Source organism: Nannobrachium achirus (genome assembly GCF_963921795.1).
Source record: "Nannobrachium achirus genome assembly, chromosome: 11".
NCBI classification, from domain to species: domain Eukaryota; kingdom Metazoa; phylum Chordata; class Actinopteri; order Myctophiformes; family Myctophidae; genus Nannobrachium; species Nannobrachium achirus.
Window position 1 is genome coordinate 6,395,565 of NC_137820.1, and position 26,311 is coordinate 6,421,875.

At 42.5% G+C, this 26,311-nt stretch overlaps 1 protein-coding gene across 1 annotated transcript; it reads right to left on the reverse strand.

Annotated features, from left to right (window-relative positions):
• Nucleotides 1-553: 553 nt before the first annotated feature.
• LOC308293678 (anoctamin-9-like) lies at nucleotides 554-24,915 on the reverse strand (the record flags this gene model as incomplete). The annotated part of the gene is made up of 24 exons (XM_080736273.1): nucleotides 554-690; nucleotides 4,096-4,208; nucleotides 5,825-5,918; nucleotides 6,950-7,069; nucleotides 7,727-7,874; nucleotides 8,451-8,603; nucleotides 11,023-11,243; nucleotides 11,609-11,706; nucleotides 12,956-13,013; nucleotides 13,367-13,478; nucleotides 14,085-14,121; nucleotides 15,181-15,345; nucleotides 16,200-16,304; nucleotides 16,936-17,018; nucleotides 17,355-17,415; nucleotides 17,594-17,687; nucleotides 18,982-19,116; nucleotides 19,999-20,078; nucleotides 20,257-20,327; nucleotides 20,819-20,955; nucleotides 21,917-22,053; nucleotides 22,847-22,960; nucleotides 24,055-24,120; nucleotides 24,904-24,915. 24 exons carry the CDS (start codon nucleotides 24,913-24,915, stop codon nucleotides 636-638), a joined length of 2,469 nt encoding a protein of 822 aa, XP_080592399.1. The 3' UTR covers nucleotides 554-635.
• Between the last annotated feature and the right edge of the window lie 1,396 nt (nucleotides 24,916-26,311).

The following is a 26,311-nucleotide window of genomic DNA, read 5'->3' on the forward strand; positions in this document are numbered from 1 at the left end:
CCGTAAGGCAACAAGGAAACAACTTCATGTCTTCAGCTAAAATAAATCAAATAAAACAAAATCACAAATAGGAAAAATACATAGTATTCTTTTTTTTTGTCATTTATGTAAAAAAAAAAAAAAAGGGTTATGTCCGTTGTTGACATGCAGCTTCATCCGTGGAAACCATCAATGTTATGTTTTCACACGTGATCAGGAAACTATCAGAGAATTGTGTGTGTGCACGCGCACGAGTGTGTGTGCGTACGCACAGTGTGCGCGTACGTCCACACATACAGTCTTTGACCAGATTGATCAATATTATCGATCATTGATCATTAGTCATAAATGAGTCCATGTCTCTTCTTCCGATTCTGTTCACCATCAAAGGAGCCCCTGCAAGCCAAATACGATGATAAAGTCCTCTGGTGAATCCAGTGACGTTCAGAACTAGGCCAGATCACAGCCCATATGGGGATGATCTTGACGTCATTACCAGGACGTCATATGGACTTATGGTTTTTATTGTTATTGTTTAAGGTTGTATTCTGGGACATATCTGTCTTTATCTGGCCTCGATCAGGACCTCTCTGATTAATCCAGCACGTCTGTTTTTTTGTGGGCAGGATTTATGTTGGTTGAAATCAGATGATATTCTAAGCCAGATGTGACGCCAATCGAGACGTCACTGATTGGTCCAGGTTGCTGGAGCTGCAAGAAAAACAATTAAACATTGTTGGCTGTGATATTTCATAAATGATGTTGAGTTTTTATGTTGTAATAATGTGCTGCATTGGCTAAGTAATTAGCTAATGCCATCTAAATGAGTGAATACATTTTTTATTTAATCCATATGAATCATATCATGTGCCTAAATTGAAATTGTAACTTAAAGAGTATGTTGATACAATTCAGAATCAGCAGTGATTGTTTGGTCTAGTCTAGACTACCCTGTGGTCAGGCGGGACACCTACTGGTTGATAAGAGGTATTGCATGCAGCTCAAACCACCTGCTTCTGACAAACTGCCCGGCAGTAGAAATGTCAACACTTTGGAGATCCTTGACATGAAAAGGTTTGAGAACCACTGGCCTGATGCATATCAAGCTGGGTGTCCTTGAAACTAAAGAGGATGTTTGCCACACCATTTGACTTTTCAGCAGAGTAGTAGCCTATCATAGTATCTTGCAGCAGGCAGCAGCTGACCACTGATCCATAGCAAATATTTATGTCATAGACTGTAAAAAAGATATGGACAGTGGAAAGCCATTGGTTTCTATGCTGCTCAAATGAAGCCTTTTTGGCAGTTGTAGAAATCAACGTTCATTGGTAGAAATGGTACCACCTCGAATGCTATTGGCTGCCAATGGTCACGTGCAACCGCAGGGATACATGGGACATTGTCTTGAGCTTGCCGAAAATAAAGCACACAAAGAAGAATCATCACAAGCCTATGATCACAAGCCCCTCCTACAGCATACCCTGCTATAACATCAAATATAACATAAATTGGACCATATTTTCACAAAACGTGGTGATTCATGGTGATTGAAATGAGGCTTTAAACTAGCGACAGGAACCATAAAGTAGTTATGACAATGTTTATTAACCCTTAAGTGCTGTTCGGGTCATTTTGACCCGTTTTACATTTTCATTTGGAAAAAAAAGGTAGAAGTAAAACATTTTTCCACTTGAAACTCACTGGCCTTAAAGATTCTTCTAAGATGAACATGTAAAAAAAATATTTTTGCACTACACCCATGCTACACCCCCCTCATATTTTTTGAACCTTAAGTGCTGTTCGGGTCATTTTGACCCGGAAGCACAGAAATACACAGTATTATGCCAAAACACAGACACACAGTCACCCCCACTTCTAACACCCCCCTTCCGAAGCCCCATTCCGAACCCTCCCCCCCTTCATATAAGCATGAGCAATATTGCCCAGTATTAAATGAAGTAGTTTTTTTTACATGGATTTCAGCTAAATCAGTAAAAACGCCTAGCTCTTTCAGTGTTTAATGTGATATAGCAAAGCAGAAATGCAAACATTTACCAAATATATCATATGAATTGTTTAGTATTGAGTCAAAGTCAATGTATCATGATGATTTGTTAAGTTAAAATTTATATTAGTGTTATTTTTTTTAAACCAAATATCCACCGGGTCAAAATGACCCGAACAGAACGAAGGTGTAGTGAATCTGAACAGAACTTAAGGGTTAACACTTCTGCTGCCTCTTACTTTGAAGGGATGCTTTGTGCCGCGCTGCTTCCTCCATAGGCCGCTGCTAATAGGCTATTTAAAGGGGAGTTTCGGTCAAAAACGACTTTCATACCTTTAAAATGTTGATTCAGGAAGCTTCTGGGTTGATCCTGGTTAGTTTTGACCCATAGCAGCATTTTGTTCTATTTTGGATTTTCTCCCCTGCACCCCACGGCTCCAAACGGCACCTCTTGGGTCACTCCATAATCCGGTTATTATTCTCGCTCAAAACTCACTTTTCTCGCTCGGTCTCAGTCCCTGGTAACGTTGTTAGCATATACGAGCTACAACAGCTCCTGGTCGCCGCCATGTTTGTTTACAAGAAGCTCAACTCTGAACTCTCAGCCCTGCAAGAGAAACACTGGGAAATCCCATACCCGTTGGGAAACGCGCGTTCACAAGCTGCTGCTGCTGCTCACAGCTCCACCCCCCTCCCCCCACAGCCTGTTGTGCCTGTTGAGGTAGACAAGAGGCTACACCATACATCACTCTGCAGACTTTGTCGACATAGTTACATCTTTTTTATTTGGCTAAGAGCATTTTTGTGTTTTATTGTTCGTCGCGCGTCGGGGAGTCACGCGATACAAAACGTGATTTCACAGTGTTCTCTCCTGGGCTGAGAGTTCAGAGTTGAGCTAAAAGTAAACAAACATGGCGGCGACCAGGAGCTGGTGTAGCTTGGATTTGCTAACAACGTTACCAGGGACTGAGACCGAGCGAGAAAAGTGAGTTTTGAGCGAGAATAATAACCGGATTATGGAGTGACCCAAGAGGTGCCGTTTGGAGCCGTGGGGTGCAGGGGAGAAAATCCAAAATGGAACAAAATGCTGCTATGGGTCAAAACTAACCAGGATCAACCCAGAAGCTTCCTGAATCAACATTTTAAAGGTAGGAAAGTCGTTTTTGACCGAAACTCCCCTTTAAGCTTTGCACTGCAACGGCAGATGGGACAATACAGGAAGTAGAGCCCTGTGCAAACCTTCAAAACATTCAGAATAGAAACCAACCAAAAACACTGCAACAATATGCAGCCCATGTTTCAAGGTGAATCCTACCAGACTAGCGCTCGATAGATCAACCTGCCACCGTCGCGGCCGTCTCTACTACGGCAGAGTCTACCTTTCCACGTAGCGGCACGCCTGCTGCGTGGTCGCGTCGCCATGGGAACCAAATCGTTCAGCGAAAGGGGTGGGACCCCGTCGCCGACGGCTGGTTGCTTAACACTTTTGACCGCTACGGCGATTACGTCATAACAGCCGTAGTCCCGAGAACTACATTTCTGATCCATACCAGATAATTAACTACAAGAGGGGGGGGGGGGGGGCGAGGCTTCCCCTAGGCTTCCGCTACTGGGCGGGGCTTCTTTCTTTCGCTCTACAGGAGTTGGGAAGCATAGTCATGAAAAGCCTTGTAGTGATGGGCGTTGTCACATTCTAATGCCGCCCGAATGCCCCATAAACACCAGCCTCAGTGGCTTGTTTTGCTAATCATTAGACTCCCAATCCACACCTCCTGGGATTGAATCCTGCTAGTACCACTATTTTTCTGACAACCGCGGACATTTGTTATTTTTTCCGACCGAAGAAGTTTGAAACCGTGACGGAGGCGTGCGGTCTCAAGTGAACTTGCGCTGTGATTGGCCAGTAATCACTTTGAGTGGCAGTGTGCTATCCACATATACGCACTTCCGCTAATACTTTTTTACAGGTTACGCCAATGAACTGCAGCGGCGGATGAGGTATATATAGCTTTTTATATCTATGCTGTTCCCAAACTCCAGACAGCTGTCATGTGACCTCAGTGTGTACCATGTGATCTACCTGTGTGACATCATTCCATCCAGACACTCACCTGAGTTCACCCTTCAGATGTTTCAGTTTGTGCTCCAGTCTCTTGTTCTTCACCCTCATGGGAGCATTGGGCACGAACCAGGCTGCGATGAACTTACAGATCACCACCACATGCTGCACGCACACACGCACGCACGCACGCACGCACCCACACAACACACACACGCAAACAAACCCATAAAGATGTGAGGAAATTCAAGTCACTGTAAATCACTGGTCGTTGTAAATAATAGGCAAATAATACATTAAGCAGTTGTGTGAGCTGTAGCTCGGGCAGGTAACCAGTAGGTACACAGATTCACGTTACAATCTACAATGTAAGCATTTATCAGACACTCTTCTTTACCCAGAGGGACTTATAATAAGCATGGTAAGCAAACACATACTGTACATCAAAGACAGTGTAGCGTCTCTGTAATCTAGGATCACAGGTAAACCATGAACCTAGCATCAGTCTAAACAGTCTAATATACCGTTGTGCTCAAAATTATTCAACCATCCCAGATTCCCTGCAAATCAAAAAAGTAATATTTGTATATTGTGTTTTTTTTTTCTTCTTCAAAAAAATCAATGTTAACCCTTTCCAAGCCACGGGGAGCCCCTTAATATTAAAACCGGAATATACCGTACATCTGAGCAAGGAGTCTCAGCCGCGCCGTCTTTTTCCGGACTAGGTCATTAAAACCGAAATAAATTATTTTTATCCAAAAATCGGCGATCGTCTAACCTTCCCTAGTCACCGATCGTCCATCGATAGCTCATGGCTGCTCTGAGATGAAGCAGAAGTGACGTCAGCTCCATTCCTTCTTCAGCCTTCCTTGCTGTCGTCCACTTGCTGTTTAGACGATTACATTAGCATAGCAGGAGTACTAAAGACTAAGCTAGCCAAAATGCTCACATCGACCGTTCAGTCATACTTGGACCATATGCTGGGATTATATGCACACGGATCGCGCACGCGATACGCACGGGGAGCAGATGCCTTGGCCAAAACCTCCACTTTATGTCAATGGAGATCCAGACATTCATGGTGAGCAAACCCCGTGGGATTGAAAAAAAAGAAAAAAAAACAACGCTGCGGTCCAAAAAGGAGGGGTGGCGGGCTCATGTTTATAAACATAATATTATGTCTCAGATCATAATACAATAACAGAAATGTCACGGCTAATCTACCAACAACCATTCTATTTTGGCTGGGAAACTGTTAAGTGCCCCTTTCAAAGCCACCTTTCACTTTCAATTATTCAACTCTTAAGCACACCTGAACACATCTGTAAACAACTGCAATCGAAGGACTTGCATCAGATGTGCAACCTGGCCTCACTAGAAGCTTATTGACTTGTTGACTGTGATTAGAGCAGTTAGAAACATGGCTAAGACTTAGGAATGGTCAGAAAGTTTCAGAGAAGAGATTATTGCTTTGAACAAAAAAAGAAATGAATATAAAACGATTATAAAGGCACTGATTGTTCCAAAAAGTACGTTTTTGAGCATAAGTTCTACGTTAAAGGAACAGTGCCTACACTAACCACATTTTCAGAGGGGGTTGAATAATTAATAATAATAACGGTAAAAATAGTAATCTGTACATTGATGAAACTATAGGATGCCAGGTAAACCTGACATCTGTCTGAATAACATGCTGTGTAAATTAACATGTTATCCTTTACATAAGACAGCGTGGTCGCAAAACATATATATTTATTTCTAATCATGAATCCCTTCTGTACCTCAAACAGGATGACGAAGGCCAATCGGACGGCTAAAACCAGCCAGAACTGATGGGTTAAGCTGTAGTCCTCGTTGCTCCTGTAGTCTTTAAAGCTGTGGAGACAACAGCACATTGATACAGTAATACTGTAGTCTTTATAGCTGTGAGGACAACACAACGCATTGAGTTACTGATCATCACTCAGTAGCAGGCCTGGATTTTCGTCATTTTAGGGGCAAGGCCACTTGGCCTTTGGTGTTGCGCATTTTTTTGGGGCACAAAGGCCAAATGCCAGGGCAGGAAGGCCATCAAATAAAACAAGTCCATTGAAAGAATGTTGAATTTAAGGTTTAGGGATAACCTAATCTGCAGTGAAATAGATAAATGATGGTATTTACAATCTGATCCATGCTTAGCCCTGCACCAATCAAAGTCACTGGATTGGTTTAAAGATAGGGACTCTTGATAAGTTAAGATTTCAGAATCTCAACAAAAAAAACACTGGTGTCTACATGACAAGAAAGAGACATCGGTGTCTACCGTCTACATATTGACCAGAAAGGGACAGAGGAGAAAGTGGTACAGTCAGCTGCTGGGTCATTAAGGCCACTGTGGCCTCAGGTCATGCCATTGGTTTGAGGGGCACAAGGCCAAACTGAGGGGCAACAGCGGCCACGGCCTTCATGGCCTCCATGAAATTCCTGACCTGCTCAGTAGGTTTACTTTGGTGGGTGCTCCTAATGTTTTCCTGGTGCTCCTAATTATTTAAACTGGTAGCACCAGAGCTAACAGGTAAAAAGTGAGCCCTGCTTTACATTCCATTGGGCTCAATGGTGACTTGATGTGACTTTACACTTGATTTTATTATTACCTTAGTAAACATTGTCATAAATATTTGATGCTTTCAGTCGCTATAGTCAAAGTCTTCTTTCAATTACCAGTATATGCCTTTTTTTGTAGATTACTGGCCCATTAATTTAAAATGTGATGATAAAGTAATGCTTCTGCTGGCTCTATACGCTGGCCTTCCCACCCAACAGCATTCGGTTCCGGTTGCTTTTAGGGATCATTTATTGTACTGTATAAAGTATATATTATAGTGTATGGATCAGACCTGCAGTAGGTGATTATTTATAGATCAGACCTGCAGTAGGTGACGTTCAGGCCATCTGAGGTGACCATCTGCTGAGGTAGGAAGTCATGGATGTTCTGGTCGTTGGCCCAGGCCACGGAGAGAGTGTTGTTGATGTAGCCTGACATGCAGCTGGAGAAGAGAAGAGACAACACATTACATTAAACACCCTGACTCATAGAGGAGACAACACATTACATTATGAAGAGAGTGTTGTTGATGTAGCCTGACATGCAGCTGTAGGAGACAACACATTACATTAAACATTCTAACCTATAGAGAAGACAACACATTACATTAAACACCCTGACCCATAGAGGAGACAACACCTTACATTAAACACCCTGACCCATAGAGAGAGAGTGTTGATGTAGCCTGACATGCAGCTGGAGAAGAGAAGAGACAACACATTGCATTAAACACTCTGACCCTAACCTATAGAGAGAGTGTTGATGTAGCCTGACATGTAGCTGGAGAAGACAACAAACAACAACATCTAACGTTAAATTCACCACTTACTGTAAGCAGTGGTGGGGAACAGTAGGCCTACTAAATGTTTTACTTGAGTGAAAGCAATACTGCAACAACTAGAATTCCGATATTCAAAATTTACTTTTGAAATTATAAAATTATTATAAAATTATAAATATTGGTATCAAAATGTACTCATTATGCAGAACGTCCCATTTCACCCATTAGATTTTTGTGTGTGCAAATATTACATTGTTATATGTTACTAATTATTATATATTTTTTATTCATGACATGCAAAATACAGACGGTTCCTACTCAGTGTGTGTGTGGGTGCCGTTAGCACAGGGTCCGTAGTGATAGCGATAAACCAGGCGTGGGATGAAGTCTGAAGACACGCCGATCACCAGACCGTTAGCGATGACCGCTAGCACGCCAATAGCCTCCAGCACACCCGTCCACACACCTGGACAAGTCAATGAGACACACACACAAGCACGCACGCACGCACGCACAAAACATGGACGTTGGAAGTCATTAACAGCCAATCTTGTCCAAGCCATCCATGCGACCCTCACCAATATTTGATTTAATTTGATTAGAATCTTCTTCATTTAAGTGTCTGCTAAAGGAAGCCCCGCCCACATGGACTTTGACTTTGTCCCTGGAACAAAATATTTTGAGATGGGAGTCGGGGGTCAAATACATATTTCTATAGCGGTTCTTGACATCAAAAGGTTTGAGCACCACACTGATAATTTTCCGTTAGGATTTAGAATTAGGTATTTTTCAGGCCTAAATGGGTTAGAAAGCTGAGCTTGTCTTCTATTCTAGGCCTTAGAAATAAAATGAGAAGTCTTAAATACTTCAGCCTGCAATTGTGTGGAACAAACAAGTCATTTCTTTTCACACTGAACTCATCATAAAGTGTACAATAAAACATTTACATCTAATAAAGGAACACTTGACTCATCATAAAGTGTTCAATCAAACAAAACGTACCGATATCGTTGGTCTTGTTGGGAGTTAAAACCAAACGTACCGATATCGTTGGTCTTGTTGGGAGTCATCCTGCGCCCCAGAGTCACCATCTTGATGGCGTCCAATCGGATCTCGATGATGTTGTTGATCAGAGCCAGCAGGGGAGCCAATGGGAACGCTGCTACAAAGATGGTGGTGAAGCTGAACTGGATCACTGTGAAAACATGAACTGGATCACTGTGGGATCAACACAATATGAACTGGATCACTGTATGATCAATATCACAATATGAACTGGATCACTGTATGATCAATATCACAATATGAACTGGATCACTGTATGATCAATAACACTATATGAACTGGATCACTGTATGATCAACCCAGTATGAACTGGATCACTGTATGATCAATAACACTATATGAACTGCTGGATCACTGTATGATCAATATCACAATCAGAGGTTGCGCTAGGATTTTTAACAGCCGGTCACCGTGACCGGCATGATTAAAATTTATCGGACATCTGATAAAAATACCGGACATAATAATTTTAATGCATGGATGACAAGCAGGTGCAAAAACATAGCCAATAACAACAGTTTAAGTCCTGCTGTATAGTTGGGACTGAACTAATTGAATGTAAAGGAGTAGTAGGCTGTACAAAAAACATACAGCTTCCGAAGCTGTATGTTTTGATGATGATCGATCATCTTGCATAAGGAAATTAATTATATTGGACTACTCACGCAGGCTGTGTGTTTGCACAGATACTGCATGGTTTCATAACAAGTTGTTTCTGTTCTGCATCATATTTCAGGCCAACACATAATAATGTACAGAATAATGAGAAATAGTCTGAAAGTGGGGTCTGCGCAATGTTTCATAGGTTGATAGATTAATCTGGCCAGAAAGGAATCAATTATAGACTACTCACTAGTTAGCCCTGAATACAGGACTCTCATATACATGAGAGTCCTGGTGCCGCCTCAACATGAGGAGTAGTGGGCAATCGAGCCCTTAACGGTTTGAGCTAGGAACGTCAGATTTCAAAAATAAAGTGCTTACCTAAGCCAACTTTGATAACAATTTGACGCCGCACAACGTTCATTACACGCCGCTACCGGATTGTTGAATAAAAAGCATTTTTGTCCGAAATTATTTTGCTTAACATAGGACGTCCGCCTCTAGTGGACAGTCGCGTCATCTCCGGTTGATCATTGTAGTGAACGGAGATGATGCGATGCGATGATGATGCGACAACTTATATGAGATACTTAAAGTGTGGTTCCTGTGGAAATAAGCCTCGGCTTTCTAGGATCTCCTTTTAGTTGACCTTGTACCAGTGATTTGTACCGTCATGAAACTGTACTTTTTTCTATTGCAAACTTCTAATAAATTCTTCAATCAATCAAAAAAGGCCTACCCAGCAACAACTATCATTTCCTGTCTTACCTTCACAATAAAGTGTCTCCCGTTTACCTCCCAATGCAGCTTATTTCACACAGGTTATTATTAACAGGAAAAAGTGTAACTTAACCCGTGTGTGTTTGTGCAACCAGACGTGCATGTGAGAGAGAGTGATGAGGGAGAGAGAGAGAGAGAGAGAGAGAGAGAGAGAGACATTGAGAAAGAGAGAGAGAGAGAGAGAGAGAGAGAGAGAGAGAGATTTGCGGTGAACTGCCGTGTCATTTTCAATCGGTCCTTATGTCCGATGAGGTTTATATTTTCCGGTCTTTGTCATTATAAATCGGTCAAATCCGGCAATTTCCGGTCTAACGCAATCTCTGATCACAATATGAACTGCTGGATCACTGTATGATCAATATCACAATATGAACTGCTGGATCACTGTATGATCAATATCACAATATGAACTGGATCACTGTATGATCAATATCACAATATGAACTGGATCACTGTATAATCAATAACACTATATGAACTGCTGGATCACTGTATGATCAACACAATATGAACTGGATCACTGTATGATCAACACAATATGAACTGGATCACTGTATGATCAACACAATATGAACTGGATCACTGTATGATCAACACAATATGAACTGGATCACTGTATGATCAAGTTAACACAATATGAACTGGATCACTGTATGATCAACACAATATGAACTGGATCACTGTATGATCAATATCACAATATGAACTGCTGGATCACTGTATGATCAATACAATATGAACTGGATCACTGTATGATCATTGATCAATAACACAATATGAACTGGATCACTGTATGATCAATAACACAATATGAACTGGATCACTGTATGATCAACACAATATGAACTGATCACTGTATGATAAACACAATATGAACTGATCACTGTATGATCAACACAATATGAACTGGATCACTGTATGATCAATAACACAATATGAACTGGATCACTGTATGATCAACACAATATGAACTGATCACTGTATGATAAACACAATATGAACTGATCACTGTATGATCAACACAATATGAACTGGATCACTGTCAGCCAGTCAGTCAGCCAGTCAGTCAGCCAGTCAGTCAGTCAGTCAGCCAGTCAGTCAGTCAGTCAGTCTGCCTCCCTGCCTGCGTCTCTGCCTCTCTGTGTCTGTGTCTGTGTGTGTCTCACCCATCTCCAGGAACTCGTTGAAGAGGCTGAATGCATCCACATGGATCAGACTGTAGTTTCGGAGCCACTCCTTCAGCTTGGCGTCGTTCAGCTTGGCGTCGTTCAGCTTGCCGTTGTCGCACAGCTCCTCTCCCAGGCTGCTCTCTAGGTCCTCCTTCGGGTGGCGATGAGCAGGCGTCTTCTGCTGCTGCTTCTTTGTTCCTAACCTGGCCTTCAGCCAGCTGCAAGGTATAATTAACACTTTTAGTCCTGACAAATACCTAGAAATGTCTTCTGAAAAACCTATGTTTCTATGATCAGTGGTGCTCAGACTTTTTAATGGCGCTATGTCCTCCCGGTGGGGGCTCCTCAATGGCAGGTGAGCAAGTAGGATACATATACTGTACAGTGTTGGGCAAGTTACTTAAAAAGTGATTAGTTACTTTACTAGTTACGGCTCTATATATAAAATAAAACAACTAAGCATTCTAAGTCAGTTACACTAGAGGCATAACGACTAAATAAGGAGGAAAAAGGGGGTAAAACTAATTGTCTGCTACTCTACTCAAATGTGTTAAACTTAAAACCAATCCATGAGTTTACTTACGGGAAACCAAACTCAAAGATGTTGTTGATGGTTTGTTTCAGCACCATGATCATGGCCATCTGTATGAACAGGTCTGTGAGGCAGCCACTGGGATGACACTGTATAGGAAATAATATAAATATCATATAATAATATCATATAACTAGACTGGGATGGCACTGTATAGGAAATAATATAAATATAATATGATAATATCATATAACTAGACTGGGATGGCACTGTATAGGAAATAATATAAATATCATATAATAATATCATATAACTAGACTGGGATGGCACTGTATAGGAAATAATATAAATATAATATAATAATATCATATAACTAGACTGGGATGGCACTGTATAGGAAATAATATAAATATAATATAATAATATCATCTGTATGAACAGGTCTGTGAGACAGCCACTGGGATGGCACTGTATAGGAAATAAATCAAATAATATATAAATATCATATAATATTATCATATAATATACCAGTAAGACTCCCTAATCGGGAGATAAGCGACCGTCAGGTCGCAGCGTGATTTTAGGGCAAAATGTGTAGGAGCAGTGTCCAAAAATGTGGGTGAAAAAAATCGGCCTGATGGTGGCGCTGAGTGTAGACATAGTGTGTACCGATTTGTGTGATTTTAGGGCAAAATCTGTAGGAGCAGTGTCCAAAAATGTGTTTGAAAAAATCGGCCTGAAGGTGGCGCTATATGGGACAGATCCATGTTGATGACATGAGTGTAGACATACTGTGTAGCGATGTGCGTGATTTTAGGGCAAAAATTGTAGGAGCAGTGTCCAAAAATGTGTTTAGCAAGAATCCGCCACATGGTGGCGCTAGAAGAGGGCCATGTGAGAAATGAGGGGTGGGGTCTCCGCGCCGCCGAGGCGGACGAATAGGTACCGGCCCCGGCTCTCCCGGTCGCTCCTAGCCCGAGTTACGGCATTTTATGTACGCTGCAGTGGCAGGGGGTCCTCCACTGGGGGCGCCACCACTTTTGCATCCGTTCTGGAGCACCAGGAGTCGGTGGTCCCCGGGAATTCCCCGTGAGCAGCCCCGTTGGGGTGGTCATTTGGTCATTTTTGCACATTTGGTCATTTTTTATATCTGGGGGTCCCCCAGGGACCTGGGGGTCCCTGGAGCTCCGGGGACAGACTGACTGACGGACTGACTGACGGACTCACAGTTTGTGGAGGTTTTGATAGTAACTGCGACCTGACGGTCGCAATAACTAGTACTTTTGGGCCTTGTTATTTATATCAGGTCACACTTGTTGGTGGTATAATAATATATAATATAAGTTACATATTTTTACTCTTAATAAATATAATAATAACATAGATCATTTTACTCACCTCTTCCAGCCTCCACTTCCCTGCGATCCTCACATAACCTCCTGGATGACCGTTTATCCTGTCAGGTTAAAACATCAAACATTTTTATAAATGTTCCATAAACATTGTTGTTACACACATACTGTACCGTTAAGAGATGTACCATGAATGTTTACTGTAAACAAAATGTTAAGCCAAAGAAATACCAATCCAATGCTCCTGAACATGTATTATGTTGCTATAATTTGGGGGACTGTTCATTGGCCCGGCCACGTTAAGTTTAGATTTAGGTGGTCGGACCAACAGGAATTCGAACCAATGCCATGTTACCCCTTCTATAAGCTCACAATACGTCACAGGCTTGTTGTGAGCTTATAGAGCTGCTATACTTTCAGGCGCCACATGCTTCCATAGAGTGTTGTTTTTACCCACCTGCCCAGGAAGAAAGCCACGTAGATGAGAGAGGAGAAGGAGGTGAAGAACTGGAAGATGAACATCTTGAGGGCAAAACTCTTCCGCAGGCTGGAAAACGTCCTGTTCTCCTCTGGGAGACAACAACGTAAATGATAAATGGTGCATTTATATACAGCAGCATCTTCATCCAATCATTACATTCATAGCCTGATCTCAGACTCAGCTCACGCAGTAGTCTGAAACTGTGCCCTATTCTGATCGATTTACAGGGGAGGGACGTGCGCGAGTGATCGCGACGCGCGGTGATCGAGACGCACGGTGGACGCGACGCACGGTCGCGGAGTGTGTGTGATTGTGTGTGTCTGTCTGTGTAGTGACTGCTTCCACACAGAACTGCGACTAGAAACATGTAATCAACATTAACAGCTTGGTGAAATCAGCGCACGCGTGTGTGTGCCTTCCTCAGCCTGCCTGTGTGTGTGAACTTCGTTTGAATCGTTTCAACTGCTGCACGGATTGGATATTCGTTAGAACCACCCCCACCCCCCGCGCTCATTGGAGCAGCCGAAAATAAATGCCGATTCATGTACTCTCCAGACCAGAGAAAGAGTCCACTCTGAGTGTGGGCGGGGTTTATGGTCTGGAAGCAGGCTATTACATTCACCCATTCACACAAACATACTACACCCCTCTGCCATACTGAAATAAGAAAATAGCAGAACATGTGTGTTCTCACCTATGTCACTCAGCTTCAAGGCCACCTTCCTGTTGACCTGGAAACAATGAACACAAGGTCACAAGGTCAAAAACTGTCATGGTGTTACTGATGATGTCATGGCATTACTGATGATGATGTCATGGCATTAATGGTGATGTAATGATGACATCATAGAAAGAAAAAACTACATCTGCTACCTGGGTTGCATCCTGGAGGCTAACCTATCCAGTGAAAAAATGACCACCAAGGTTATCAATAAAGTCAACCAACGAATTCGCTTCTTGCAAAGGGTTGCCCCGCTGATCAATACTAAATCCCGAAAGACACTAGGAGGAGCTCTTATTGGGCCCCTCATTGATTACGGAGTCCTTGTCTGGTATCGCGACGCCCCAGCCGCCTTAAAGTTAAAGCTTCAAACAGCCCAAAACAAACTAATTAGGGTTGTGCTTGGTCTCCCTCCTCTGACCCACCTTACCGATCATCACCACGAAAGCGTGGGATGGCTCAAAGTAGCTGACAGAGTACAGCATCTTGCAATGGGCCTGGTGTACAAGATACACTACACCTCCAAGATTCCCATGTACCTGACAAACTACTTCTTAAAGGTCAAGGATGTTCACGACCACAACACCAGAGGCAGCTCCACTAATCATCATCAACGTAGATTTAACACTAAACAAGGCTCTAACTCGTTCTCCTGCTACACCATCAACATGTGGAACGCCCTTCCTCAAGCCCTAAAGGAGAGCAAATCCCTAGCCTCCTTCAAAATTGGTATGAAAAGTCACCTTCAGACAGCTGCTACCCGTGACTTGTAAATAGACTAAGCCTAAGCCCCCATGCCCCCCCCCCCCCTTTTTATTATTCTTTTTTCTGCCTTTGTATTTGATGTTATGCTTTTGAAACTGATATTATCCTAGATAAAGTACTATGTTCTATCCGTCTGTCTTTCAATGTTATATGAGATACTTAAAGTGTGGTTCCTGTGGAAATAAGCCTCGGCTTTCTAGGATCTCCTTTTAGTTGACCTTGTACCAGTGATTTGTACTGTCATGAAACTGTACTTTTTTCTATTGCAAACTTCGAATAAATTCTTCAATCAATCAATCAATACCTTTGTCATCACAGTGATGATGATGAAATGCTGGAAGGCTCCCAGCATCATGGCTCCGGTGTTGGAGTTGTCACTCAGGAACTGCCAGGAGCCCTCGGCAAATAGGACGGCTGCCATCACTCTGAAGACCACCAGCGCGTGGGTTAACCCTATGATCACCATGATCTGGTACACACACGCGCACACACACGCACACACGCGCACACACACACACGTGCGCGCGCGCACACACACGCACGCACGCACGCACAGACACACACACACACACACACACACACACACACACACACACACACACACACACACCTTTAATAGAGGAAAATGGCTATACATAATAAGTTAATCATGCATGTATATAATCATATAATGTAGGGCACTCCGTTGGCACAGTGGCAACGTCCCTGTTTGCCACCGCAGAGGTTGTGATGGTCGAATCCAAAACGTGGTGAATCCGGCTTTGTTGGGCGTCTACATGAACACAATTGGTGTTAGTGTTCGGGGGAGGAGGCCTTTAATTGCAGGTACTGACCCAAATGACTCCCCTGGATGTATTAAAATGGTGGTGTGTATGTATCATATATGTATCACAGTAGTGAGGGCCAGTATTATCAATAATAGTGAATGGATGGCATTTTTTAGCACTCTCCTAAACAAGTTGCAAACTCAAATCGCTTTACAATGGTTAATTCATTCATACATTGGTATTCATACATTGGGAAGTTCAGCCTCCAATGGTGTTAGCTTGCCAGTTGCCACCATTGGTGTGGGAATGTGGGGTTCAGTGTTTTGCCCAAGGACACTTCCACATGTGGACAGGAGGAGGAGCTGGGATGTGGACAGGAGGAGGAGCTGGGATTCAAACTGCCGACCCACAGATCATTGGACGACCTGCTCAACCTCCTGAGCTACAGCCACCTCAAATAATACTGTCAATTATAATAACATCACTGTCATATTGACACAGATGAGGACCAGTATTATCTATCATAATGAGTTATTAATATTATTAATGACATCACCATCACAGTGACACCGACGAGGACCACGGTGCTGCGTAGGTAGCCGTGTTTGTACTTTGTGTGCTCACAGCTCTCATCGTTGACAATGTCCAGGATCAGCTCCTCCTGTAGGGTGACATGAACATTAAACACACTGTTATACTTTATTAATACTAATCGGGAGATAAGCGACCGTCAGGTCGCATACACAAACCTTAGAAGGCAATGGTAGCCAATCATGAGGGAATATAGGAAATGGGACAGATGCATGTTGATGACATGACTTTAGAGATACTGTGTACCGCTTTGCGTGATTTTAGGGCAACATCTGTAGGAGCAGTGTCCAAAAATGTGTCTTGCAAGAATTGGCCTCATGGTGGCGCTAGAAGAGGGCCATGTGAGAAATGAGGTTGTGGTTTGGCAGCCAAGGAGTGTGTGTGCAAAGTTTGGCATAGATCGGGACAACGGTGGCGGAGATATGAGGAGGGGAAAAGTGTGACGTGACGGACAGCCTGACGGACAGCCGGTGGAGGTTTTGATAGTAACTGCGACCACAATAAACCATAGGTTAAATAAAACACACCGTTACATACAGTCAAACACAAACCATCAAGCTTCATGTATAGTACAGTCAGAAACGTAGTATAGCTGAGCATAGATATATGAAGCATAGTCTGGCATCAGGGCTCTGTCTCTATTCATTCCCTGTGAACCTGTGTATGAGTTGCATATTGTACTGTACTGTAGTTTACGGTACCTCTTCCTCAGACCAGTCGGACACCTTCCATTCAGACACATATATAGCTCTGTGTCTCTTCCAGAACGCTAGGAACACAGTGGCTGTGAGGAGACAATAGAACATAATATATACAGTATATTAATATAACATATAATACATATATAAGGTATGGTGGTCAGAAATATATGTCTGACTACCATTGTTTTTAGCGTTCCTGGCTCCCTGCCCAGGCAGTGTCCCATCACGTTCAGGAACACTAAGGGTCGATTCATACTCCACTTTTAGAGCCTCGTTTGACGCCATATCATAGTTTAGACAGAGCCGAACCAAAATAAATTAGGCTCCTAAAAGTGGAGTATGAATCGACCCCAAAACAGTGAGTGCTCCATAAAGATTACATATTATTCATACATATGCATAACATAAATAAGACTCACCCCATACTGCCATGAACATGGCAAAGAACACTGTCCCCTCGTTGTCAAAGAGAAGGTTCACCTGTACACCAATCAATCAATCAATCAATCAATCAATCAATCAATCAATCAATCAATCAATCTACTTTACAGATATAAAACAACAGTGAGCATATGTACAGGTTTCATTACCTTAGCATACATGTGTCATTACCTTAGCATATGTACAGGTGTCATAATAAAGATGTATTATTTAATACCTTAGCATATGTACAGGTGTCGGACAGCTGCCATACTTTGCATCTCTTGTCGCACAGCGGACACATGACCGTCTTAGATTCACACACCTCCTTTCTGCAAGACAGCCATCATAACAGTTCACTTATTGTATACTGTACGTGTTAAACCTGTTTCTAGAAGACAGTCATCATAACAGTTCACTTATTGTATAAGTGTTAAACCTGCTTTCTGCAAGACAGCCATCATTCACATCGTTCACTCATAGTACAACTGAGTATGAATGAGACTTAAAGTCAGCGTAACACATACAGTAAGTGACTTCAGATATGTGCGTACATGATACAAAACTTGTTAGTGTTCGAACTCCATGTTTTAAAGCTATGTCTCTGCATGCACTGACTATGGTAGGCCTATTAAAAAGCATATGGAACAGTTCAGGATATACCCAGTGCGTGAGAGTTTGGATAGGCGTGAAGAACACCCCAAAACAGTCAATGAACTGACCATTTTATGTCTATTTATTTTATAATCAGCGCCACACCACAAAGGATGCATATTATCAAAACTCATACTGCAGTATCTGTAGACAACTGTGGTAACTTCACTCCAAGAAAGGAACACACTCACACATTCAGTGTCTTTTACTTTTTATCTCAAGACTTGCAAGTGACAATAAATACATAACACTGTGGGATTCAGAACACTAATGCCGGCTACTTTCTCTATGCCGGAGAAGCCGATAGTGAACGATTTTAACCCCAAACCTGGGAGACTGGAGTTCAAGGTCACCAGCTTCGTCTACAGGCAAAATATCCATGTTACTTTACAACAACAACAGTGATATCAGGTGTTTTTTTATCAGGTCTTTTTCTTTTTTTCTTTTTTTTAACCAGTAAGACGACCGCCAGGTCGCATGTAAAAATTGGCGCTATATGGGTCAGATCCATGTTGATGACATGAGTGTAGACATACTGTGTACCGATTTGTGTGATTTTAGGGAAACATTTGTAGGAGCAGTGTCCAAAAATGTGTTTGAAAAAATCTGCCTGATGGTGGCGCTATATGGGACAGATCCATGTTGATGACATGAGTTTAGACATACTGTGTACCAATTTGTGTGAGCTCTGTGTCCCAAAATGTGTTTTGCAAGAATCTGCCTCATGGTGGCACTAGAAGAGGGCCATGTGAGAAATGAGGGGTGGTTTTGAGTTTGGCAAGTTTGGCATGGATAGGGGCAACGGTGGCGGAGATATGAGTAGGGCAAAAGTGTGACGTGAGAGACGTGGCGTGACGTGACAGACGGACTGACAGCCGGAGGAGGATTTGATAGTAACTGCGACCTGACGGTCGCAATAAATGAAACTCACATGAGCGGGGAGGTGTTGAAGAAGGTTTTATATAAACTCACATGAGGGGGGAGGTGTTGAAGAAGGCCACACCGTACAGGAACACTATGACCCCGATGAGAGCAGCAGGGACCAGCAGGAAGGTGTACCATCCTAACCACAGGAAATACAGAGCCACCTTCTCCCCAAAGTAGTTCCTGATGCACACACACACACACACACACACACACACACACACACACACACACACACACACACACACACACACACACACACACACACACACACACACACACACACACACACACACACACACACACACACACACACACACACACACACACACACACACACACACACACACACACACACACACACCACAGCAGTCATTAGAGGGTGTGTACTGTACGACCTCCGTGCGTGTGTGCGTGTGGTTCAAGTAGAGCAGTGGTTCTCAACGGGTCGGGACCCCAGGGGGGTGGGGGTCCCCAAATGATGAACTTAATGTGCCTAATGTTTGCTTAATGTTGTTTTATCACTCAACAGTAAAAAAACAACAACATAACGTTTAAGTGTATAGAGGGTATCTACATATTTCTAAAGTGACAATTTAAGGACTTTTTAATACCTCTAAAATGACAAGTTAAACTTCGGTCAAATCTACATGCTCACAACGCCAGCAGATCTACATGCTCACATTGTGAGCATGTAGATCTTTTCACAATAGAACTGTGTTACAAAATACAAAATGTAATGCCTCAGCTCTTAGTGCTCGTCAGGGTGGGGTGGGCGGTCCCCAGTTCAAATATGATTATGTTGGGTGTCGCGGCCTGAAAAGGTTGAGAACCACTGAAGTAAAGTAAAGTCTTAAGGATGCTGTGCTAGTATTGTCCCTGTCAAATAAACATATTCTGTATATAAGAAGGAGGAAAAAAAGAATCATCAAAAATAGAAATTAACAATATATATATATATGAATAATACTCGAATATGTGATATTCGGGCCAGTTTTTAAGACCAATATAAGAGAAATGTTAACAGCATTAATGGACAGGGTGTGTTTGTGCGTGCGTATTAACCTGATTTCAGTGATAGGTTGTTCCTGTAGGATGGCGGTCCATCGGGCCCAGTGCTTCTTCAACTCTTCCTGCTTCTCTTTCTGAAACACAAACAGAGAGCAGCAGATCAGTGCACAGCACAGCGGAGCGCAGCAAGAAAGGTCAGCAAGAAAGGGCTAGTGTAAATGGCAGCAGCCTGTGCACCCTCAATGCACATCCTTAATTTCGTTGTACTGTATTGTTACAATGACAAATAAAGCGATATACACACACACTCACCTCATGTAGGCAGAACTTTGCATCAAAAACCTTCTTCTTTATCAGTTCCCGGAGGTTCGGTTTATGGACTCCTGATTGATTGGTTGACAGGAGACAGTCAGATCACAGAACATAACTAACTGACTGTAATGAGTTCTAATTAAAACAATAAGCCACAAGAGGCATGTGGTTACCTGGTATTTTATAACGGCTGAAAGGCGTGGTGAGACACTCAGCCGTTATAAAATACAGGTAACCACATGCGTGGCTTATTGCTTATCTAAAACGGTTACAATACGGCAACATGAAAAATCATAGACATGTACCAATTAAAACTGTTCTATTTCACTAATAATTCACTACAAGGTCTGCAAGAAAGTAGTTCCCAGCTACTTTGCCAACAACACAGGTGCAGATAATTGGTGCACTGTGGAAAGAAATAACACACCTGGGTTTGATATAAACTGATTCAAGGTGTGGTTATAGTCTCATATACCACAGCAATTAAAGGGAAACCATCCAATCAGAATCAAGGAATGGACCTAGCCGTTTCAGAATAACTGTTAATTAAAATGAATCTCACCTGCTTCGTCCACCTTGACGAACTCGCCTGCACCGTTCTTTGTGACGAACTCGCCCTTGACGTTCTTCGTGACCTCGCCCTTGTCGTTCGTCCAGAAGATGTCGGTGTGATGTGCGATGTAGTGAACAATCCGTATCCTGAAACAGACATAACTCATTATTACCAGTAAGATGCCTAATAACTCATTATTATTACCAGTAAGATGCCTAAGGGCAAAAAGCGACCTTGCACAGGACGGAATTCACACAGGAAGGAATCCATTTGCAAGTGTGATTCGAGTTGCGGTTGGTTTAAGTTGGACAAAATGTGGACAAAATGTTTTCCCAAATATGGATAAGACGTCTGACATTGTCCTGGGTTGGCACCTCGGCATAGTGGGAATGTGCGCGCAAAGTTTCACGCTAACCAGACGCTGCGTTCATGATTTGAGGGAGTGTGTTCAAAAGGAGCCACTTTAGATGCCAATCTTAGGCAATCAGGATGCGATATGAAAAATCAGACAGATGTAGTTGATCACTATAGAGATATAGATTTGTAGCCTACCAATTTTTGTGATATTTGGACAAAATCTGTAGGTGTAATATTAAAAAAAAGGTTTTGCAAAAATCTGACTCCTGGTGGCGCTATACAGGCTGATGTGAGAAATGCAGGGATGAGAGACTCCTTGGACTCTAGGGAGTGTGTAAATGTCACACCAATTGGTCCAGTTATAGGTAAAAACTCAAATCGGCCTGTTATTGCGCCACCATGAGGCCAATTTGTAGGGTGGCATTTCTTCCTTGGCCAAGCCCTAGTGGGAATATGTGTGCAAAGTTTAATCATGAATGCCATTACGTTCATGATTTGAGGCAATTTGTTCAAATTGTAAATTGTAAAATGGACCACTCAGAGTAGACCAATCAGGATGGAATATGAGAAATCATTTAAAGAAATCTGTTATAATTGTTTATGAAGTTTTTACCGAATAAGTGCTTTACCTATTTTTCTTAGATTAGCCAACCATTTCTTTCCATTTGATGTATTGATGTTGACATGCTGATGCTTATTGCTTATTGTAAAAACTCTGGATTAAGAGCGTTGTTGATGTTCTGTATTTACCTGGTGGTGAGGTCGATTTTGGGGTCACAGCTGGAGTTACAGGCGTCAGACACCTTCAGAAGGTGCTTGTACCTCTTAAAGAGCTTTTTGGGTAACCGAATCCCGTAGAAAACGATGCCGTTGTTGGCGTCTTTTTCCTATGGGAGAACGAGACAGAGGTTATTAAAATGTGTGTAAAAATGGTCTAAGAACATGTGAACTTATGAATCCTCTTCTTTTTCTTTTTACCCCTTTTTTACCCCCAATTTTGTCATTATGCCAATGAATTCCTCCTTGTCACTGCTGTTGTATCCTAGTGACTCACCTGCCAGTGAATTGCAAATGAAGGTGAAACTCAATGCTCTTTTCAAGAATAAATAAAGTTGTTACACTGCTCATATTGACCTGACACCTTTGTTCCTGTTTTTGTCCTTCTCCATTTCTTTCCTCCTTTCTTGAAACTGCTAAATTAATTTCACCCACTTGGTTACACCTGTAAACAAGTTGAGTTGAGTTGAAGTGTTACACCCGAGTATAAAATAATATCTCAAGTAACTGTATTTTAGTGCAGGGGAAAATGCTGCTTTAGTTTAAGGGACTACACTATAAAACATTTTTTTTTTCTGGGTTAGGGTTAGGGTTAGGAACCCTAACCCTAACCCTAACCCTTTTTTTTCATTTTTCTTTCTTCTTCTTAGTGTGTTTTCCAACCCCCCCCCCCCCCCCCCCCCCAAAAAAAAAACACACTTTTTTAACTTTCAGCCCTCCCTTTGCAATCTGTGATTTTATGATTGGCCCAGAGTGGGTGTGTCCGAACGGTTCTCTCCTGAAAAGCAGCCTGAGGTGACGTCGCAGCCCGAGGTGACGTCACCTCGGAGTGCTTTTCAGGAGAGCGCCGTTCATTTCCATAAAAGCTTCCCATAACTGGTAGTGTGACTGACGTGGACTTACTGTGACTGTCAGGCCCTTTGCTTTCAGTTGCTGGATGAAGGCCTTCTGCTTAAGGTGGTCATCTCCCTGAGCATCACTCAGCTTGGCCACCAGGATGTAGTCGGACAATGGCTCCTGTTTCACAACAAGACTCTAATCAGACACTCACATGACAGGTCGTTTAGTCACATATCCTGTCTGTGGTAAGAACAGCGCTTGTACTTTTACTTCTACTCCACAACTACATCTCAGAGACTTTTTACTCCACTGTAATTATTTGAAAATGTTGCTAGTTTCTAGTTTGGAGAAACAGACGTTTCAGCTATCCAGCCTTCATATGGCTTAGCTGGACATCCGAAACGTCTGTTTCTCATCCTGAGATGCAATAAAGCAAAAGAAAAGCAACTCTTGCCACTGTGTTCTATGCAATGCATTACCCATTAAGTCAGAGCGCAGCCATTTGAAAACAACCGATCTACAGTACAAGCTCACAATGTGTCACGATGCGATACATTGTGAGCTTGTAGATCTGCAATTTTCTAAAGATTTGTTCTACATTTTTTAATCATTTGAAAATGTGTGAAATGGGACATATTCTGTGAAGTGAGTACTTTCTACTTTTGGAACACTTCAAGAACCTTTTGATGCCAATACTTTTAAGCACATTATGAATTCCGGACTTCTACTGTACTTGCAACAGACTACGGTTCTATTTCTACATGTCAAACAGACTATTTCTACGTTGCAGTATTGCTACTTTTACGTTTAAGTAGTCTCTCAAGAACAGCCTAACTGAGTTCAAGTAATAACTGAACTCCAGTCAAGTGAAAAGAGCGACTGAACTTTTCCTTGGCGATGGTTAGCCAGATTGACGTTTCAGTAAGTAACAAATGGAAGTATTTTTTTTTCTTTCCCACTACTGTGCGACCCCACACCAGAGCCTTGTATTCAGAGAGAGTCGCTTCCACATACACATCTATTGGCAAATAACGACAAAGCACGGACGGGAAATTTAAAGAATGCAATGGAGTCTATGAGGGAAAAGTGACATTTAGAGAACCACGTGATCGGCGCTGGTTCTGACCTCGCATAGGCAGAACTATCTTTACAAGGCTCTGCCCCACACTATTCAATCACTCAACGTGACAGAACAGGGCATTCTTTGCATTGCTTTCAAGCTGAGTCAGCAGCATGGAGAGATAGAGACGTTAGTTTTGTTCTTTTCTTACCACAGGAGGATGTGTTGACTGGTCAGACCCATTTTCTTTTGCCACTCCTTTCAGTTCAAAGCTGGGCTACAAGTCAAGACAACAGAATAATGGAGACATTATAAGTCACTAAGGCAGCATGTCAAAGTGTCACCACCATTTCTGCTCTGATGGTACATTTTAAGGCATCAAAAGTAGCAGCTGATCCAAGCTCCAAACAAGGTTGGAGCTTTTAGATTTGATGCTTTTGTTGCTTTTGGATTTGAATCCTGAAATGTAAAAACATTTTGGACATAACAGGGTTTCCACCCGGCAGAGACCATACTGTACAATCACTCACAAACAATGCTCCAAGATCTGATATTACTTTAACTGTTTTCTTTTTAACAGGCTTAAGAGTGTGAATGTATTAATTACATTCACTGTTGAATGTATTGATATTATGTATTATCTCATAATATCAGTCTCATATTCACTGTTGACAGACATTCATAGGCGATAGATTATTGTTCATGCATATTCACAAGTGATGCATAATTGTACATTCATAAAGCACCCATGTTTATTGAGATCCAGTTAACTCACTTAGACCTAGTGCAGGTGGCGAGTGTCTATTCTGTAACTCTGAGAGTGTACAAATTTAACCAAATGGACCCTTACAGGTCTGTAACTCTGAGAGTGTAGAAATGGAAATGTTTAAGATCTGTGTACTTTTTCCAACACTGCCTGTATATGCTATACGAAAGTAAAAGTCAGTGTAGATAAAATATATCTCGATCCAAGCCTATAGTTAAGTGGGAAGCTACATATTAAAGTCAAAACGTGTAGGCTAGGCTAGCTTTACAAAAAAAAAAAACATATGTGACATACCTGACAACTCATCGTGGAGACGCACCGCACACGCACGCACACACACACACACACACACACGCACACACACACGCACACGCACACGCACACACAGACAGATGTTAAATCCAGAGGCGACCTCCTTCCTCCATACAGTTGACAGTCAGACTCCAGCAGCTTGTAGCTCTGACTCCACCAGCCTGCAGAGTGAATGACATTAGAAGCTGTTTAAACATGCCCTGCCAGGCTCACACACACACACACGCACGCACGCACGCACGCACACACACACACACACACACACACACACACACACACACACACACACACCACACACACACACACACACACACACATTATATTACAGGGTGAAGGTTGGATGAGAGGCTCATAGTGGATTCCTACCTGTTGGATGTTTAGTTAATGTTGGATGTTTAATTAATGTTGGATGTCTCTCTGCTCTGGTGTTCACCTGTATCACTTCCTGACTTTGACCAAGGAATATCTACAAGGAACAGACAACACCCGGAAGTTGGCACGCCGGGTGGCCACTTTTGGGTGGCGGAAGTGGACGAAGTGCTCATAGACGCTAATGTTAATTTTGGGTGGCCAAAGTGTCATGGCGGCGTCCCATGGAGCCCTGAAATGACGAAAATGACGTTGGTGTCCGTTCCTTCTTTGATCTTCCTTGACTTTGACTGAGTGACGCGTTGATCTAAACAATGCGTGTGATCACCTCCTTGACTGACTCTGGGCGTGTCTGTGTCACTGTGTGTGTGTGCGTGTGTGTGCGTGTGCGTGTGCGTGTGCGTGTGTGTGTGTGTGTGTGTGTGTGTGTTGTGTGTGTGTGTGTGTGTGTGTGTGTGTGTGTGTGTGGAGAGAGGGGGGGGGGCATATGTGGAATAACTTGTATGTGGGAACTATGAACAGAGAGAGAGAGGGGGGGGGGGGGGGAGAGTGAAAGTGAGACTGTGTGTGTGTGTGTGTGTGTGTGTGTGTGTGTGTGTGTGTGTGTGTGTGTGTGTGTGTGTGTGTGTGTGTGTGTGTGTGTGTCTCCAACCAAAGAAGGACTGCAGCAGCAACTCGATCTCCTGCACAAATTCTCCCAGACGTGGGCCCTTACAGTAAACTTAACCAAAACTAAAATCATGATATTTCAAAAGAGATCCAGCCGCCAAAACCAGCAATTCTTTCTAAATACAATCCCATTAGAACAAACAAAAAACTACACCTACCTTGGCCTAAACATCAGCAGCACAGGAAACTTCAACCAAGCTGTAAAAGACCTGAGAGACAAGGCAAGAAGGGCTTTGATAAGGAGAATAGTTTATGTTTATATTAAACATTGCATTTCACTCTAAACATTCTGAATTGCATTCTGAATTGTCGGAAATCTGACAATGTGATGTTGAACCCCCCCCCCATATTC